At 38.0% G+C, this 21,161-nt stretch overlaps 1 protein-coding gene across 1 annotated transcript; it reads right to left on the bottom strand.

Annotated features, from left to right (window-relative positions):
• Positions 1–16,082: 16,082 nt before the first annotated feature.
• Positions 16,083–19,198, bottom strand: LOC148918971 (receptor-like protein 6). The gene has a single exon (XM_089049454.1). The coding sequence runs from the start codon at positions 18,731–18,733 to the stop codon at positions 16,181–16,183; it is 2,553 nt and encodes an 850-aa protein (XP_088905580.1). The 5' UTR covers positions 18,734–19,198; the 3' UTR covers positions 16,083–16,180.
• Positions 19,199–21,161: the final 1,963 nt, after the last annotated feature.

Raw genomic sequence — 21,161 nt, 5'->3', positions numbered from 1 at the left:
AATAAAATAACATAATAAAATAACAATTGAAATAACAATTGGAATAAAACAACCTAATAATTGTCCAGCAATTCTGAAAATACGGATCCATATGTAATGCAGTGTCTACAGGAAGTTAACCTAATGCTCTAATACCAATTGAACGACTGACCCAAATTCCACTTTGGAATCGGGTCGAATCTGCAAAACCGACACCTAAAGCACGTGGGTCGTAAATGACCAAAGCTGGCGATAACACAAACTCGGGGCCTAACTCGTGGCTGCGCTGTAATCGTAGGCTGCCTACGTACCCTTCGAGGATCAAGCCACACGTAGTTCTTTCACCGCCTCGACACATCTGGTTCAATTATCCGTAAAACATACTCTAGGGTTGACGTTTTGAGTATCCGGGACTCCGTTTTACGATCCGTCAAATACTATACGATCCTGGAAAAACCTAGATCAACATACACGAAGTTGACTACGATCCAACGGTTCAAATATATAGAACCCGGAATTCGCATACTAGGCGAGATCCGTTCGGGGTTCAAACGTTATCCGAATTAAGATCCGCGAAATCCTATGCGCTCGTGAGGACTAGGAGATCACTCTAGAACTGACTGTGGTCCCCACCCTGCTGCCCACGCGCCGCCACACGCCTGGCGCGCGTGGTGCCTAAAGCGATAACGCCTCGCCGGAAAATCTCAACATCTCGGTTCAAGACTCCTATCCTAGGTAAAACACCCTATTTGGAACCACTTTTGTTCTTGGACCAACTCCAAAAACTGACCGGAAGTGGCCGAAACAGTGACCCGAAAACCTGCTGAAACCTGGCTCGTAAATCGAGCTATCTACGCTGGAAATTTCTGAAATCCTACTCAACCAGCAGCTAGAGCATGAAAAATATCTAGAAATCCATACCTCACTCGTCCAAATTGGTGCCCGAAATCGTTCGAACGAAGCTAGAGAAAATCTGTCAAAAACCGCCATTTCTACGGCAATTCCGGCAACCTCCGCGGTCCGGTGAGACCGATCGGGAAGGGAAGAGGAGGGGTGGCCGTCCGTTTGGGTCCGATCTCGTGGCCCACCGTGGCTGTGGTGGCAACGGTGGCTCTTGGAAGCCACCGACGGAGCTGAAAAAAAATTGGGGAGGAGGTTCACAACCCAAGAGAGAGAGAGAGGTTTTTTTAAAAATCTGACTTTCCTAATTACCATTTTGCCCCTTGAAGCATTTTGACCGTAACTTCTTCGTTACAACTCCGATTCGAGTCCACTACGTGTCTACGGACTCGTTTCGTCGCGCTCTACGCAACGGTATAATTGAAATCCCCAATTTCCTTCTTGGTCAAAAAGTCAACTTTTAAACTAATAAAATATTCTAAGGGTATTTTAGTCTTTTTCTCAAATAAATTAATAATTAATTTTAGGTTTAGGTTGTTACATGGTAAATATCTCCAAAATCGAGTATGAACTCATAAATGACCCTATAAGTTGGGGAGTTTACTGTAGTTTATCAATTAATTTTTGGTTCACATACCTTTATCATTTTGCAAGTAGAATTTTACAGATAGTGGATTCGTATTAATCATTCTTCTAAGCAAAAGCAAGAATCTCGTTTGCAGTTGAGTTGCTTGAAGTGTTTGTAAGGGTAATATTTTGGCTGCATTAGCACAAAAACAGCCAGAGCCAAAAGTAATGAAAAAGATAAACCAATATTGTATTGGTGTAAGTAAGAGAAGAGCTTCTGAAGAGAGACACATGGCTTTTTGTACGACCTAGCTAGCTCCGGTTATGTTCTTGTATGGACGAGTGAAAGCTGTTATTGAGTTAAATAAAGGGAGATTCACTATTATACTCAATATAGGGGCCCAAATTATAAAATTACCCTATATGAAATGGATTTTAGAAACACACTCAAAGTCCATTTACAACATAACAAAGAGGCTTTTAACTTCTTATAAATTACAAAATTGCCATAAATTTCTTAAAACAAGCCCAACCCCAAAACCTTATAAAAACCCAAAACACTCAATAGGGCATCAAAGTAACTTAATAATTAAAATTAAATTAAATAGAGCCAGCTATTGTTTTTTGGGTGAGTATATGACTAAATAACTCTTACAATGTGTTTGGATGCGGTAAAATAACTCGGGATTTTAATAAAAGTCGGGATTTGGAGCGTGAAAAAGGGAAAGTTCAGCGTTTGGCAAAACCAACTCAGGATTTGCCAAATTACACGTTGAAAATATCGTGGGAATTGCACATCTAAAATCCCGAGTTCAAATTCCATGGTAATAGGTGGAATTGTACAATTCCCAACAGAGAGGGAATTTTCATCTTCTGCCCGCGAAATCTTCTCTATAACCTATCTTTTGCCGGCCAAAATGTTCATCTTCTGCCTACCAAAATTTCAAGAATAACCTATCTTCTTCAAAGAGGACAAGCTTGCGGCCATGGGTATTCTCTTGATGGTGTTCTGCTAAGTTTTCTGGTGAGTTTCAGTTTTCAATTTCTTTCCTTGTCTTGGCCTCTTTTTTGTCTGCTATATTGATTCTTTTCATCCATGGAACCAGGGTTCTGCTTTTGTTTTATTTCTCCTCTCTGTCTTTCAATCTGACAAGAAGATTTGCTCTTTCAATCAAGGTAAGAGTCTCAACTATCCAGACTCATATTTCTCTGTTCTTCCCAAACTCATCTTTCTCTGCTCTTCCCATGGCTGTACTTGCTAATTTTGAGTTCTCTAGTTTTCCTTTTTCAGTTAATTGAATCTTGTTTACAAGATAATAATTCTCTGTTGTTCTCCTTGTACTTGCCCCTGCTATGGGCTTGGTTGTGCTTTATATGTTAACTCTTTGTTCGTTTTTTTTTCTTTTTGTTTTTGTGGGTTTACAAGTACATCTGTGATTGTTTTATTTCAGTTTGTAAGTGGTGAAAAATATGCTCGATTTATATGTTTTGTGAGAGTTGGTTTTCTGTTTCAATATCACAAAGAAGGTGGGAAAGTGTTAAAATTAGTATAAACGTTGTTTTCAATCACATTGCATATTGGTATCAGAGTACTTATTAAATGCAGACTTTGGACTTTGTTTTGTTCCTTTGGTTTTGGTTCTTTATTTTCATTTGTTTTAGTTGTTTGGGTTCTTCCCTGGTGTCCTTTATTATTTCTGGGCTATTGGATGTGTGTTAGTTGCAACTGATAATGATTGCAGTCAATGTTTGACATCTCCTGGAAGTTTGAATGTGCTTAATACTGGTTATGGTGAGCCACCTTACCTGTATGTAAAGTGGTATTTTGATTCTCATTGCATAAAGTCACAACTGTCATGCTTGCCTAATTATATTTTGGTCTCAGTAGAACAAAAACCATGAATGGAATAGAAAGATTACGTGGCCATTCTTCTAGCCTTAACAAAACACTAGGTAATGGTTGGAGTTGGGAAAGATATAATCAATTTACTTCTCAAGTGTTATCCAAGTACTAACACTGCTGAGGTTATGACTCCTGAGAGTGATCCCAATAATATTATTGATTTGGAAAGTGATACCCAAGGTTTTGAGAGTTGTCAAGTTGATCATGTTTCACCCAGCTCTAGTTGTCCAAAGAGAAGAAATCAAAATCCTTCTGATATTCCCCCACCAAAAAAAAGGGGTACAACTAATATTCTTGCTGATTCAGTGGCTAAGATGGCTTCATCTTTGGAACCGTTTATCAATTCTACAACACAAAAGCTTGATCCAACAGAAGTATATAATGAAGTCATTGCAATTCCAGATCTTAGTCCAGATGAACAACTAAAGGCAATGTCTTGGTTTATAGAAAATGAGAAGCAGTTTCTCATGTTAAAGACAATTCCAACTGAGAGAAAGAAGGGAATGGTGTTGATGTTTATTTCACCAAGAGCGTAGACACATTTTATATTCAGTTGACATATTTAATTTTTGCTATTTTGTTGAAACATTGGTTGGGATGATTAGCTTCATTTTTTTAATTACGTGATTTATGTTTTTTTTTTTAAATTAGACAAGCTACAGTTGCAATTCTTTACATTAGTAACAATTGAGGTATGTGCTGTTAGACAATTTTTGTACTGCACAGGTCTTTCTAATTATATATATAATAATAATGTGTTGAACTATGCTAATTATTCCTATCCAGATTTTATATACAAGACTGTTGTAAAAAAAAATGTTGTTGGTTCTAAGTAAATTCTAATTCTGTGATGTTTGGAATTCTGTGATGACTATCCAAGCAGGTGAAATTGTAATTTCTGTCATTTCTTAAATTCCGCATATATGACATCCAAACGCTGAAATTTGCAATTGACGGAATTTTTAAATGATGTAATTGGAAATTCCGTCATTTACAATTTCCATGGAAATTAGAATTACTTCATCCAAACACACCATTTTAGATCTCAGTCTACCACAAAATTACATATGATTCGTAAGAATGTTCATTGGATTTTTGCTACAAGGGAACATGAGCTTTTGCTGATATGATACAAAAAATATCGTCAACAAAAGGATCAAAATTGGACGATTTTTTTTTTTAATTTGGCTTTTGAGAAACTTTTCATCTACGAAGACCTTTCCTATTGTGAGGCAATAATATACTAAAGAGTGCTACTATTTTCACAATCTGTTCTATTTTCCCATCCACCTTATTCAAAAAAATTTAAAGGCAAATTTACCCCTATGTAAAACAATTTCTAAGAGGACTTCCACCCTACGGGCAACAACAAGGCAAGGGCAAGGCAAGAGTCATCACCTATGTTGCATCGATCACGGATCTGAATATGGAAATACGATATGATACAATATGCCGATACGGCAAATCTCCAAAAACTAGGATACAGATACGGCACCGATACGGCGATTAAAATAATATAATAGAAAAATTGATATTTCATCCATACTATAATATATATAAAAAACAATTAATGCATATACAAAAAAATTAGTAGGCTACACCAAATTAACCACACAATAGCTTATTAAAGAATATATAGCCATCCCCACCCCAATATTACCAATTATCTAATTAATAACACAGCAACTTATTAAAAGAATAAGAAGAAAACCTTGACCTGTGTGAGAAACCCACCCAACCAAATGAATATGAGATGGAGATGGAGATGGCGACGGCGACAGGTGCGACGGTGATTGCTGGTGGGTTCTCTCTTCCTTCTTCCTCCTCCTCCTTCTTCTATTTTGGTTGTTGTCTGAATCGCCCAAAAGACCAAGCCTCTCAATAGAGGCAGGGTCTTTAAAATCCTAAGTTTTAAGTTTACATTTTAACCCCAAATATTAATAACTTTCAAAATCACCCCCAAATTACCCCTTGATGTATTGGTGCCATATTGCAAGCGTATCTTGACCATATCGATGGAGTATCGGAGCCATATCGTAAAGTCAACATGCCAAAAAAGTCTACGATATGCCACATGGCGTATTGGTGCCGTATTGTAACGGGGCCGTATCGGATATGAGCATAGCCCCAAAAACTTCCGTACCGGTGCAACAAAGGCTGTCACTATTCATGTGAATAGCGGCAGCCCTTGCATATTTTGTTTCCCTCCCTATGGGCAAGGGCAAGGGCAATTACTATTCACTTTAATTTATTTTCTATTTTTTATACTTGAACGATTAATTTTGATAAGATTTTCGGTTGCTAAGTGTCACTATTTATTATAAAATTCTCATTTCAAATTTCAGATTAAATTTTAGGATTAAATTTTCAGTTGCCACGTGTCCATATTTATTAGGGAGTTTCACTAAAACACCCAAAATGGGGGCTTAAATTATAAAAAAAACTCAAGCACTATTTAAACATATAAACACACCCAAAACCCATTATTACACACACTCAAAATCCATTTATAAACACACCCAAAAAGTTAACTTTGGGTTGATTTTGGGTGTGTTTTTATGTTTAAATAGTGCTTGGGTTTTTCTATAAATACATGTCTATAATTGGGTTTATTTATAAATTTGTATATTTATTATAACATACAAATCTCAAATTTCAAATAAGATTCTCGGTTGCCACGTGTCGATATTTATTATAAAATTCTAATCTCAGATTTCAGATTAGATTTTTACCCTCTAAAATTGCACCACGTGTCATCTCTATCTTCAAAATCCCTGTATAAAACTACACCCTCAACTCAGACCTCTCATACCATATCTCTCTATCCTTTCATTTCTCATATTTTACAAAACATATTCTACTCTCAATGTCTAACCTGAAGAGGGTGTTAGAGAGGCAAGAGCGAGAAGATGAAGAAATCAGGGGCAGACGTGCTGAAGAAGATCATGAGTTGGATGAAGAGGAGGATGAAGTTGTTTTTAGCGGCGGGTATGCTCAATCAATCAAGGAAACACCACCATGGTCGTGTCCCGAATGTGGACAAACATAGGCACTCTTGGGGTAAGAATCTCTTGGAAGATTACTTTATCCCAAATTTGTTGTATTTTATTTCTTATTTTTGAGGGAGATATAGAATGCAGCCTCATTTGTTCAAAAAATAAAATAAAATAAATCATGCATGATGTTTGCAATTATGGCACATACTTTGTTCAGAAGTATGATGCTATTAGGGTTTTCTGTCTTCTTTCGGAACAAAAACTTACAGCTTCTTTACGGATGCTCTCGTATGGGGCATCTGCAGACCAAGTGGATGAGATTACTAGGATGAGTAAATCAACTATCCTAGAGTGCTTGGTCAAATTTTGTAATGCAATAGAAACTCTCCACACGAAGGATTACCTATACAAACCTACGCCTAGGGACCTCTAAAGGCTTCTACAAAAAGTTTAGGCTAGAGGTTTCCCAGACATGATTGGAAGCATCAACTACATGCACTGGCAGTGGAAGAATTGCCCAACTGCTTGGCAAGGAGATTATGGGAATAGGAAGGACAAAAAAAGTATCATTCTGGAGGTTGTTGCATCATTCAATACTTGGGTTTGGCATGCCTTTTTCGGAGTTGCGGGATCTCAAAGCACGATGCGTACTTGGCCAATCCCCAGAATTCAACGATGTGTTGAGAGGTCATTCCCCCCATATCATGTATCAAATCAACAATACCATATACTCGGGTTGGTACTATCTAGCTAACAAAATTTATCCGAGGTGGAAGACATTCGTCAAAACAATTCCAAATCCTTAATTGGAGAAGGAAAAAAGCTTTGCTGCCTTTCAAGAGGGTTATAGGAAAGATGTGGAAATTATTAGGGGTGCTACTCGTATGTTTGATGAAGAGATGCTACAAAGCATTATGATGACTTGCATCATCCTCCATTACATGATTGTGGAGGATGAGTATGATTATGATGCCCTTGAGATGTTCGAACCCGATCCCATGTACATGACATTGACAAGAATTTATGAACTGCCCGTGGGAGCAAATGGACAACCACTGGAGCACGAACTGTTGATTAGGGACGGTTGTTACAACAACCATATGATTGACCATTATATGGAAATGCTATCTTTTTATGTTCACGAGAGACGTCAAGTTGACTTGATCGAACACTTATGGGTGATGAAAGGCAATCACGGTGGATGAAGTCAAGTTTAATGATTTGTTTGGAATTAAGCTTTGTTTTTAATAATGGTTTGTTTTAAATTATGCTTTATTTTTAATTATGCTTTGTTTTGTGTGTAGTTTGTAATGAATTAAGGTTTGTTTTGATGTATGAAATGTTTAATAAATAGCTATATTATTTAATGCTTTCTTTATTCAATAAAAGAGAAACAATACAACAAATTAATACATATGACAACTCTTTCAATACAACCTAATGGTTTTGATCATTTAACCAATTCGTGTTGCTAGGTCCATTATCATGGAAATGTTTTCTTCTCATAACATCCCTTCTTTTAGCTTCTAATAGGACTTGGTTTCAGAAGACATATGGCTCGTATCCACGACCATAATTTTCATCTCTTTGTCCTCTATGTCTTGTTGCTATGCCTGTTGCCTTTATGTTGCATATGCTTCATATCGTGCCTTGTTAGCTTCATCTCTTTTCAAGTCTTTGTCAATTCTTAGTGCGCCGTTGATAGCAATTTTCTCCAAAAAATTTGCACATTCAGTGTTCGAAGTGCTCCCTTTCTTGGTCTTTGCCGCCTTTCTCCCAATAAGCCTAAGCTCACGTTGGATTGGTGAATCTTGATCCATTGTGGAGTCCAATGACGAATCTAATGCTTGTGAACCATGGAGCGGTGTCTCATTCAACACAACCAGACAGGACCCGCCCCGAATTTTCTCGAAAATCGAGGACGGATCTCGCCTTAATCTGACATCACCCGATGTCGGGCCCACTTACTAAGAATCGAGACTTTCTACCAAAATTTTGGCAGAGTCTCCCCTATAAATTGAACATTTCCCAAACTTCAACCTGCTCAAAATTCACAGTTTAACAATCCCAACCAGCAGCATGCTTTAAAGCAAATAAACAGTTTACAACAAAGGCCTCTGGCCTCACAAATGACACCCTACGCGGGCGATAACCGAGCATGTCTAAAAATTTCAGTTACAATAAGAGCGAAGTTCAACATAAATGAAATGATGAAAGAGTTCCTACAAAGGCTCAAGATTCGGAAGCATACGATTGGCTCATTCTGCAAGCTCAGTCAACTCTTGGTGGGGCGGAAAATAGAAAATTGTGAGTGGACAAAAATACAGTTTAGTTCAGTGTAAACCAACATAATATAACCTCGCCGTTAGAAAACCATGCAAGAAATCCAAATGCATCCCAAAACCATCATAATCAAGTATATATATATCACATCAAAACAATACCGGATGCCAAGTTCGAAATCCATAAGTAACGCTTCACAAACCCACCATTCAAAACTTATAAATCCCACAACTAAACTCTCGAAAGCGTACCCATTCACATTACCAGCGAGGAAGTATCCTCACCGAGAAACAAGAACGAATGAGTAGTTATATATATACATACATAATAATATATAATATACTAATATATATATATATATAATATATAATATAACCAACACCTAGTTGTACCGGGGAAACAATCCAACTGGGGGATTGTTTGACTAGTCCACATGGCGAGTCCACATAACAAAAATTCCTTAATTCATCATGTGGCTAGGAACGAGCCGTCCAACGGGGACTAACTCTCGGCCAGCACGTACAGCCGAGACACTTAAAGCTCGTGACGTCATGATCCTACGTCGCGCAGACTACCCAATCAAGGGTCTACAGCAACATCCCGTCAAGGATGCCCTGGGTTCCGACAATTCCAAGTATCTCAAGTTTCCGTATCCATGTTCCAAAATCGGAGGAGGTACATAGGGTAGTGCTTAAAGCACTCCAAACTGACATTCTATGCTCAAACATTTCCACAATCTCAGCTCCACAATCCAAGTACCCTGCACATAGACAAGATACTCAAATATGTCAAAACCCAAAATATAATGCCAAAGCTTTATAAGAACATCAAATTTGACAATCACATATATAATATATCCAATATACCACTTAAAACAATATGCAATATTTTTCCATCAATAAAACCATGCTTAAGATTTGAAAACAAAGTCCACTCACAAGTAGTCCCACACTGCTTGACCCTGAGAGGGTCTCGTCTGCTGCGTATGCGTGGTTGGAGTACCTATTCCAGAATACGAATACGAGATTAACACAAAGCGTTTCGAAAGAGAATTTTAAATTAAAATCCTAGTTTCCCGGGTTTCTAAAGAGTGTACAAGGAACGAGACAAATTGAAAGTTCCTAAGGGTTCCACAAGGTTTAGGATACGCGTCCTGCAAGTTTGGTTCGAAACGGATGGTTAGATCGCTCACGATCAGACGGTTATCACAAAACGTAAACTTTAAGTTATTGAATCGGAACATCTGGGGCTCCGATTCATGATCAGGAAATTCCTACACGATCCTCGGAAGGTCTAGAGTAACATACATTGGAATGGAGTCGATTCAATGGTCCGAACATATCGAACCCGGATAATGCACAATATGTGATATTCGATCGACGATCAAACGATAACCAAATTGAAATTCGAGAATACCATTGCACTCGGAACACCACAAGGATCATTTTAGAACAAAATGGCAGACCAGCATTGTTCCCACGCGCCGGCAGCGCATGGCTGCCCAAAGAGATTTTCGGTGGCGAAAAAACTCCAAACCGCCAGCCAAGACTTCCAGGTTAGGTAAATCACATGCAATGGAGCAACTTTTGTTCTTAGACCTACCCAAAAAGTCGATGGAAGTGGCAGAATCGGAGGCCAAACTGGCCAAAACTTACATCGCTTATAAATGTTTCAAAACTCAGAAATTAATCCTAAATACCACAACCAGCAGCTAGAGCATGTTGAAAGGATAGAAATGCATACCAAGTTCGACATAAATGGTGGCCGGAAGTGTGAGAACGAGTGGCCGAAAGTTCATTGAAAAACTATCCAAAACCGCTTCGAAATGAGCCCACTACGTGTCTATGAACTCATCTCAGTACAATCTATCCAAAAATACCAGTCATTGCCCGAAAATCTCTCCAGATAAGAAAATGTCTGAAATACCCCTACCCCAAGGGTAATTTCATAAATTCACAATTAATAGAATTAAATACTTCGAATAAGGAAATTAATTTGGAGTCGGGGTGTTACACAACCTGCGGACCCGTGGAAATAATTTTTAATCTTGAACAATTCTTCACAACGTCCCAACATTGGTTATTGATGAAACTTTTTTTGCCTTGGACAATGGTGACAAGACTCGCCCCGAATTCCTCGAAACCCGGGATGAATCCTATGGTATTTCTAACATCATACGATACCGGGCCCACTTACTATAGAAACGAGACTTTCTGCTAAAAGTTCGGCAGAGTCTCTCTTGAAAAATGGATATTCTCAAAAATTTTAAACCTATCAACAATATTTTTAAATCTCAACCGGCAGCATGCACAAGATAACAACATGCAATTAACATCAATGGCCTCCAGCCTCATAACCAAACATTTTCTAAAATATTCTAGCTTTTGAACTCATTGTAAGTCCATACAATCGTAACACTTAATGAAACAGTACTTAGAGAAGACCTTTCTTATGCCAATATTCAATTCCCCACATAAAACAGTACAAGCACATTTCAAACAATTTATTTTGCAGCTGCACCTAGGTTAAACCCCAGGCTACCTACATAACCTTTTGTGAGGGATCAAGCCATACATAGTTCTAAGTCAACACTCAACATTCAGATAATATACAATTATTTAAAGTGAAGACAACGATTAAATTTAGATTCAAATATCAACATCAAGTTTGACAAGGCATCCACTGAATACTTTATAAGTTCTTTTCCTTTTATCAGTTCATTCCCACAATCATACCCTATCTAAGGCGTATGTTGCCGAACAAGACTTTCCAAACTACAAATCAGATGTTCATACCTGTGCATAGTACTCACGAAACACCTGTTCAAGAATCACGACCGGAAAACATATCCATATATATATATATATATCAATACACACACATATGTATGTATGTACATATGTATATTTATAAATATATATATATATCTCAGTCCACACACCCCACACCATCAACATGTATCAGGGGAAGAACAATCCAATCTGAGGATCGTTTGACTAGACCACATGGAGGAATCCTCAACAACTATGTGGCTAGGGAAGAGCGGTCCAACCAGGGGATTGGGTCATTAGCACGCACAACATAATCCTCAATACTTGTGTGCTTATGACAAGTCCAACGCGCGCAAACTAACCAGCTATCAATTTTCATGTATCCAAATATCCATGTCCACTGTTTCCAAGTATTAGTATTCAAGGGGAGCTACATATGATAGTACACATCATGTACCAAGGAAAACAATCCAACAAGGGAATCGTTTTGTTGAACTACACGGAGGAATCCTCAACAACCATATGGCTAGGGACGACCCGTCCAACTAGGGGATTAGGCTCACCATCACGCACAACAGAATATTCGTGCACCTGTAACAAGTCTTAAACATGCAGACTACCTTGCTAAGAGTCTACGATAACACCCATCAAGGGTGCCCGGGTTCCGACATACCCAAACCATATCCACAGTTTTCCAAGGAAGCCCACACATCGGAAAATCCAACGCCAAGTGTAGGTATCGTGACCAGGGAATGTACATATGATGGTGAGGTTTATAACCCTTATATAAATATTATAAAAATAATATTCCATTCCTTAATTCAATTTTCCCCAAATATTTATTCATAGTATGGAAAGTAAACTCTCAAGCACATATTCCATAAAGACCTAAAAATAATTCAAATAGTAATCAAAGGGAACTGATTTTCCCACTCCCATTTTATCCACTTATACTCCCTTTAAAAAAAAATATTTTTTTAATTACTTTTGTTCTCTTTTGTTCGTTCTCTTTCCTATTCTACCCTTATCTTACTTCACTTTTATATTATTATTTTTCCTACTTGCACTTCATTTTTAATATTATTTTTCAATGGATAGATGAATTCTTTAAAATTAATTTTTTACTAAACAAGGCAAAAATATTTTCCCCAGCCCCAACAACCCCTCTCTTTGTCAAACCCCTCCTCCTCCCATCACTACACTTAGGCCCACCACCCCACTACCACCCAATCCACCACTGCACTGCCCTCTAGCCCCAACAACATCAATGGCTCGCTCTCCCTCGACTCCTTTTCTCAACCCCTCTCTCTGCAAATTAAAAAACCAAAATTTTATTTTTCATCTCCAAAGCCAACTTTATCTTTTTTATCTCCAAAAGCAACATCAGTCAAAATCATGTTTTATTCCCACCAAATTCTCAAAAGTCTCTGACTTGTTGTCCTTCCTTGGAACATTTTTGCTAAGTGATAAGAAAGGGAAATTTCTAATGCTCGGGTATGAAGTTTTTCGCTTCAAGTAAGAAGCTTTACACTCTGTGATTCAGCTCAACCAATTAAAGCTTTCTCAACCCACCCTCATGCCCCACCCCACATGCCACCCACCTACCAATAGCCATCGCTACCCCAACGTAGCCAACCACAAACGACCTTATCGTCCCACCGATAGCCACACTCAAACCCAAAACTTTTAAAAAAACCTGGATGGTTTTTGACGAAAGAGCGGGGAAGAGAGAAAAAGAGGGAGAGGAAATGAGGAGGGGTGGGCTTGGTCAGGAGAGAGAGAACACGGAAGAGGTGCCTTGTCACCTAGGGTAAAATAGGAAAGAGAAAGAAAAGAAAAGAAAAAAATTGATTAAAAATATTAAAAAATAAAAAGGAGTGCAAGTGAAGAAAAAAGGAATGGGAAAATCATCTCCTTAATCAAAACTTATTTATACTTAATTTCCATAAAATACTATATTCCACAATTAAAACCATAGATTTTCGTAGATAACCCGATATCACCCACTCCATATACTTTAATAATAATAATAAATAATAGCCTTTAGAGATCCCATATCCTTAGTAACCCATATTGAATCAATTTTCAATCAAAACTCATTATGCAAGAAATTCCATATTAAAAGAACGAAGTACACTAAAAAACAAACGTCCATTTATTTACTAATAATCATAGCTAAGACCCAAGACTCACTTTTTCACAACCCATGGATCAAGTATTCCATGCTCATCCATTCCATACCTTCAATTATCAAACTAATATCAAAGAATTCCATACGATACTATAAAACAATCTCATAATCCCAACATAATTAACATAACTCAAATAACAGTCAAGACTAGTTAATAAGGTCATTCTTGTACTCCTCGAAGACTCACACTCAACCGAGGGGTCAAACTGCCCAAACTTGATCAACCGGGCCCGCAAGACCCATGACCTCCGATTTCTGATCCGAAAGTTCCTTCGGGTTCAACATGGTTTATTATACATGTCCTGCAAGTTTGGTCCGAATTGAACGGTCGGATCACTCGCTATGGCATGATCGGACGGTTATTATTAACCTAATCTTTGAATTATTGAACAGAAGCATCTAAGGCTCTGATTCGCGATCCACGAATTTCTACACTATCCTAGATGTGCCTAGATCAACATATATGAAAATGAAGTCGATCCAACAGTTGGAACATATCGAACCCGAATAACGCCTAATAGGTGTAATCTGATCGATAGTCAAACGGTAACCAAATTCAAATCCGAGCATACTCATACACACCTGCAACACGTGGGTACCCAGAGTAAATTCCCCCGATCGGAAAATCTCCAAACCGTCAGTCAAGACCTATGCCAAATGATCAAGCACATCAAGAGGAGTAAGTTTCATGTGTGTCGAAGACTAGTTTGCCCGTTAAAGCAATGAACGATTTTCTCTTCGAAAACCTAGAAAGTTTTGGCCTTGGATTCAATGATTTCTACATGAAATTGGGTCGGGTCCTTTAGGGAAATTACAGAGGGAGGGTAGGGAGTATTTTGGATGTGATACCACTACTGGGAGCGGCCGGAAAAACCCACAAAAGTTCCGGCTTTGAAACAGCGGGTTTTGGCCTCCCCTTTCATTCAATTTTTTGGTTTTATTGCTTGGAATCAAGTCTGGAAATTGGTATGAATGTGAAGAGGAGAGAGAGATGAAGAGTTTGCAAGTTGTGGCTCCGGTTTTGGTGGCCGGATGGTGGAGATATCTCGTTTGAAATCTGTTGTTTGTGGAGGCGAAGAGAGGTAGATTCATGAGGGAGAGAGAGAGCGAGAGAGAGGAAGAGGGAGAAACAGGAATCTAATATTTTAAAAATTAAACTTTGAAATATTTACTGTTGTGCCACTTCCGTAGATCATAACTTCTTCATTACAACTCCAATTTGAGCCTACTATGTGTCTACAAACTCATCTCAACGCGGTCTATGTCATGGTGCCATTCAATTCCCCAAAATCCTTTCAGATTAAAAAGTGACCAAAATAACCCTACTCCAGAGGACAATTTGTAATTTCATAATTAAATTAAAAAAATAATTAAATTGCGTCGGGATGTTACAAATGGCACCGAACCACATTTGTGCTTGAATAATTTATTTAAAAAATAAAATTGAAAATGCAAGAAAATATAAATAAAAAATGTGAATTAAGTAAATTGTTGGCCATGTGAATGAAGTAAAATAATACTAAAAACAAAGAGGGCCAGCAGATATTAAGCAGCCCAATACCCCCTCCCCAAATTTGTTTCAAATATAATTTCACCCAATAAATCTATCCTTACAAACTCCTCCCAAGCCTAACCCTCCACACCAAAACCACCACCACCACCCACACACCGGCGACCACCGAATCCTGTTGGTAGTAAGTCTCCCAATTTGTTTTGGAATTTTGATGTCTCCCTTAAATTTCAAAGTAATGTTGATTTTTCCATTAATTATGAATTATAATATTATAGTTTCATTTTCATGAGATTCTTTTGTCTAAATTATTTTTTTCGACATTTTATACGTTAATTCCTAAAATAAAAATTTCTGGATCCGCTACTGAGTGTGGTTATTTTTGAATCTCGGTTTAGCACAGTTAAAAGCACAACAGATTGTACTAGTTCTTGTGCCCGAGCTGCTGGGCTTGGTTGTCCTTTGGGCAATTGTTTTTCTTTCTTTTGAATGCAGAAATTGAGGTATTTTTTTCTTTTTTGGTTGAAGTTCTAATTGGAATGGGAAGTATACCTTTACTTTTGTGAATTTAATAACATTTGGTTTTTTAGTTTTTCATTTTTTATTATTCAAGTTTTAACTTTAATTCAAGGCATGGATAGTAACAGTGGTACTTCAATTATGCTGACTGTGAGATACCCATGTGTTGACATACGTTATAATTTGTTCAGAACAAAAAATAGAAAGAGAAATACGTTAATTTGTAGTTTTCCTATTGGAATTCTCGATTATGCCCTTCATTTGGTTGCTTAGAGGTTTGAGGAAAATATTTGTTTTGTGGGTCTTTATCTTTTTTCGTTTGAAAATTGTTTTTTTTTTTTCTTTGTGTTCCTGAAAATGTACGAAGTGCATGCCAATAATTATTATTTTTTGTGATATACAGGATCATGAGAAATTACTCCACTTTGACAAAAGTAGACTGGAGTGCAAGATATCATGCATATTACTTGAATTCATGCATATTATTTGAACTTTCACATAATACAATATTCACAAGAAATAATACAATATGAAACAACATATGCTTTTGGATCGGATTCTTCATGCAGCCCGATGTGTAATTTTCATAATTTTACCCCATCGTGTTTTTCCGATTACTTTCATAAGCCCATTCAGTCTTTCATTAGAGAGTACAAGATATCCCATAGATATTCCAATTACCAACCCAGATGCATACCCCATCAACACTACCTTCCAATCAAATCCATTTACATTATCCAAATCATCTTCTTGTTGTAATGATGATGGCGGTGATGGATGTGGAACACATGTTTTGGAAAGTGGAAATCCACATAATCCAACATTTCCACTATACGAATTATTTTCAAATGTATCAAATTGTTTGCCAGTAGGTATGGGCCCCACAAGTCGGTTTTTCGAAACATTGAACTTTCCAAGTGATGTCAAATTTGTCAATTGCTCCGGAATCTCACCAACAAGCGCATTTGAAGAGAGATCCAACCATTCAAGATTGCTCAAATCACCAAACGAGTCTGGAATTGTACCTGTAAGCTCATTATGTGAAAGGTTAAGCCCCTTCAATGACTTAAGTTTGCTGATTACATTTGGAATTTCTCCACTAAAACTGTTGTTTGAGAAATCAATAGTAGTGAAGAAAGTCTGGATCTTCGCCATTTCAATTTCGATGCCTTTAATTGCTACTACCACAGTGTCCTCACAATATTGTTCTCCCATATATTTCAGTTCCTGTTTTTGTAAGTTTTTCATGGCCGTCAAATGCTCAAAATATTTTGTTGGCAAAAGACCACTAAACTGATTGTTGGAGAGGTCCATGATGCGCAAGTTTTGGAATGGAAATCTAGTTTTCGGATTACCTATTCCACCATGGAATTTGTTCGACCTCAACATAAGAACTTGCAACTTTGGATGAGATTCCAGCCAATTGGGGAATGTGTCATGAATTTTGTTTCTTGCAACGTCTAGAATTTCCAACTCTCTACATGTGAGCAAAGACAACGGCAATGGCCCTTCCAACTGGTTTCCATTAAGGTTAAGATTCCTCAAAACATTCCGTGTAGAAAAGGTATTAGGAATGATGCCATCAAATTTATTCTTCCTTAGATCCAAAACGGAGAGCCTCTGACTGAAGTTCCCTATGCATTGAGGAATTTTACCACTCAATCTGTTATAAGACAAATCAAGTATTTGAAGGAAACTCAGGCTGCAAATAGTTGGAGGAATCTCTCCAATTAATTGGTTGTTTGATATGGTAAAGTAAAATGTGGAAGGTGGTGGAATTGGAAGCTTTCCTTGAAGTGAATTGTTGCGAAGGTCAAGATATTGAAGATTTGTCCACCGAAGTTCTACAGTGCCCGTCAAAAAGTTGTGAGAAAGATCTAAATACGTCAATGACTCTTTGCCCACATCCAACAACCATTTGGGAAGGTCGCCTTGAATTCGGTTGTGGGAAAGGTATAACGCTTCCAAGTTTGGTGAGGCTCTTAGAAAGTATGGGAACTCACTTATGTTACAAAACGAAAAATCTAGTGTCCTAAGTTCAAGCCAGGTGCTGTTACTCAAATAGTTGAAACTCAAGGATAAATGGTTAGAGGAAAGATTAAGCCTAACAAGACTCTGGAGTTTTGAAAACTTTTCGAACTCCACTGTTCCACTCAAGTCATTGGATGATAGATCAAGCCATCCAAGGTTCACTAGCTCATAGATTGATCTTGGAATCAGGCCATGCAACTTGTTATAACTTAAATCAAGCTGTGACAAAGAACGAGATTGGAACTCAAAGATATTACCGCTGAGTTGGTTGCTTCCGAGGTTTAACTCCTCCAATGATGGCAAGCTTCCTAACCAAGATGGCATCGTTCCGTTGAGTGAGTTGTTATATAAAGTGAGCTTGGTTAGGTGTCGAGGAATAGGTCCCACCAGTTGCCCTTTTGAAAAGTCATATAAAGAAGAGATCCCTGATGAGTTGCGCACAACTTCTGGAAATTGACCCACAAAATTGTTGCTACTAAGATCCAAGTCCTCGAGTCTCTCAAGGTTTAGAAGCGACCATGGAATATGGCCACCAAAACCGTTATATGAGAGGTCCAACAACATGATTTGTGTGAGGTTACCAAGCGATGCAAGATATGATCCTACAAAAGTGCAATTTCTGAGAAACAAATATCTCAAAGACCTGAAGTTTCTGGTGAGATGATGCCAATCTACTGAGATTCTAGTATCAGAGAGGTCTAAGCTTTCGAGTGGACTGCTCCAGTTAGACTTGGGGAAATAACCTGTGAGGTTATAGTTTGAACCTAAATTCACTTGTCGAAGGTTTGGTGGGTGGAAAATGCTCTGTGGGAATTTTCCTTGCAAGTGGCAATGAAAGAGTATAAGAGTTGTCAGCGAAGAAGACAGATTGTTAAAGGAATCAAGTACAACTGATGACATATCAACTGCAGCCAGATCAAGCTCCCTAAGATTGGTTAGGTTTTGAACAATTCTGTTCAAGCTAAGAGTATCTAGTGTCACAGCAGCTTGGGAGAGATTGAGTGAAACCAAGTTGGAAAGGTGGGAAATTTCTGAAGGGATTGGGCCACTGAAATTGGAGTCAGAGAGGTCAAGGTGAGTCATACTTACAAAGCCACCAAACTGGGAGGAAATTGGGGAGCCTCGAAAATCATTTCTTCAGAGGTCTAGCCGCCTGAGATGGCGAAGAAAGAACAAGCTGTTGTTGGAATGGATACTGCCTTGAAGCCCACCGAAATGAAGGTTGAGACTGATCACACGACCAGTCATCTTTTCACAAGTGACTCCACTCCATGCGCAACAATTCTTGCCTTTTTGCCAAGAAATTGTCCTATTAGAATAGAAGGAAAGAGTATGAATAGAAAAGGCCTTCTTGAATTGAAGCAAAGCATAGCTATCATCAGGATGACATAAATGCATTGAAGAAAAAGAAGAGGAAGAGGAAGAAATAGATGATGATGAACAAGTAGAGTTAAATTGACAAGTAGTAAAGAGCAGGAAGAGGAGGCACAACCAACCCATCTTTCCTTCAAAATCTAAAAAAAAATTTGTGAGCAACTCTATAATGGAGACGTTGATTTTATAACAAGTTTCGTCAACAGTGATTTATCTGTAATGTCAGATATTTGATGCAAAATCATCAGCAAGCATCTGTTGACATCGAGGGTGAAACATCTTTTGGAAAATTTTGCAAACAAAGCTTTGATTTGATTGGCCTTGACGCTGATTGACATTTGCTTGGCCTTTTGTCACAATCTGTTAATGAACTTTGACAGCAAAGTCATGTACACAGGATAATTAACAATTGTAAAAGGGAACTAGATTTTTATTTAAGGCCACAACAGAAGTCCAGCCGGCGTGACGATAAGGTTGTCCCCTGCCTGCGTTAGTTTTCACAGATGATTATCATTATTATTATTATTTTGGTAAATATTGTGAAGTGTCTTCACACCAGAAAGTGTGGGATTAATTCCCGCTCGATGTTCTGCTTGCTTTTGACCACAAAATGCTCCTAACTGACTTTGAATTCCTGCCAATGGTGACAGCTGAAGATGGTAATTTGTCAATTGCACCGCACCTTGTAATTACATATGATTTTTTCAATTGAGATGATTCAGTATCTATATTCTGTTGACAAGATATGATGAACACCTGAGCTGATTCTTTCTTGCGTTTATTCATCTAATTGGAAAAAACTTGCGCCAAGTCACCACTAAGTTTTGCTTGTCTTTTCACTGTCTGTCGCTACCCTTAGGCATTTGGTGGGCATCACTCTCAACTATTTTCGGTCGATTCGATGAAAAAGGGAATAGCTTTAACTTTATGAAAGGGGGTGCAACTTTTTTTGGGTGAAATGACAGGTGCAACTTTAACTTTACGAAAGGTGCAACTTTAACTTTATGACTTGCCATGTTTATCGCACTCATTAGCCAAATTTAACTTTATGCGTGTGCAAGAGCTTCTCGTGCCTTCCCTTCACTAGCCAGATTCCTAAACATCGGCTCTTCTCAAGTACCTGCATATAAATAAAACATAGAAAAGATTATATTAAAAACTTTGAAGAAACACTAGTCTCAAGAAATAATGGATGTACACTTATCACATATTACTTAATTTGGTAGAGATTTAATTCTTATATTTCCCTCTTTAAATCCAATTCAACAATTTTCTTTTAAAATCCAATTCATCTCACCTGCTACTCAACAAATTCTAAATGTCTTCCTTAGCTTGCAAGCTCTTCAAGCAGAGTCACCTCATCTACATCCAAGTAGATTCATCTTCTTCTTTTTTTTTTTTTTTTTAAAAAAAAAATTGGTTGGAAGATGAACTTCATTTTAAGACCTCACCCAAAATAGGGAGGGCACTATGACAACAAACAAAGCAACCCAGTAAGGAAGCCAAAGAAGCTATCTAATCTGTACTTTCAAATAAACAAGAACAAACAAACTGTCCCAGATAATGATATCAACATATAAACAAAATTGGGTGGAGAGGCGAAAAGACTAGTCGAACCCTGATCCCTTCTCTCCTTGCCGACAACCTCCTCCCTTCCACCCATTTTCCCCTTCCTCTCCTCATCTCCCCTTCTTTTTCTCCCATATTTTCCCTTCCTCTTATCCCCTCTTCTCCTCCCATTCCCTTCCCTAGATAGTCTAGATCTGTTTGTATGTTTGTTTTGTTTGATTATTTTTGCAGTGTTCTAGGTGGCTGGTGTTGCCTTTGTCTCAGCGGTGGTGACAGTAGTGAAGCTGGATTGTGTCTCTTCTATGGAGAATTGTGATACCTAGTGGCTGATGTTTTGTCTATGTTTCAACGGCGGCGGCAACAACGACGCTAGTGGTAGTTGTTGGGATGTGGTGCTTTTCTCTACTCTGCGCCAACAGAAGAACTATGCTTGGTCATATAAGGTTTTCTTTGTCAGGTTCTGAGTTGAAATGGAGTGCTTCTCATGGGGTCCTCTTTTATTGTTGTTTCTGTGTTCCTCCTATGTGTTCTCTCCTAGTTTCTGCTATGATATATGCCTTGCAGTTTG

This window comes from Prunus mume, linkage group LG3 (assembly GCF_029339155.1).
Source record: "Prunus mume cultivar Tortuosa linkage group LG3, ASM2933915v1, whole genome shotgun sequence".
Classification (NCBI taxonomy): Eukaryota; Viridiplantae; Streptophyta; class Magnoliopsida; order Rosales; family Rosaceae; genus Prunus; species Prunus mume.
Note: the sequence above shows the minus strand (reverse complement) of the source record. Positions and strands in the feature narration are given on the sequence as shown.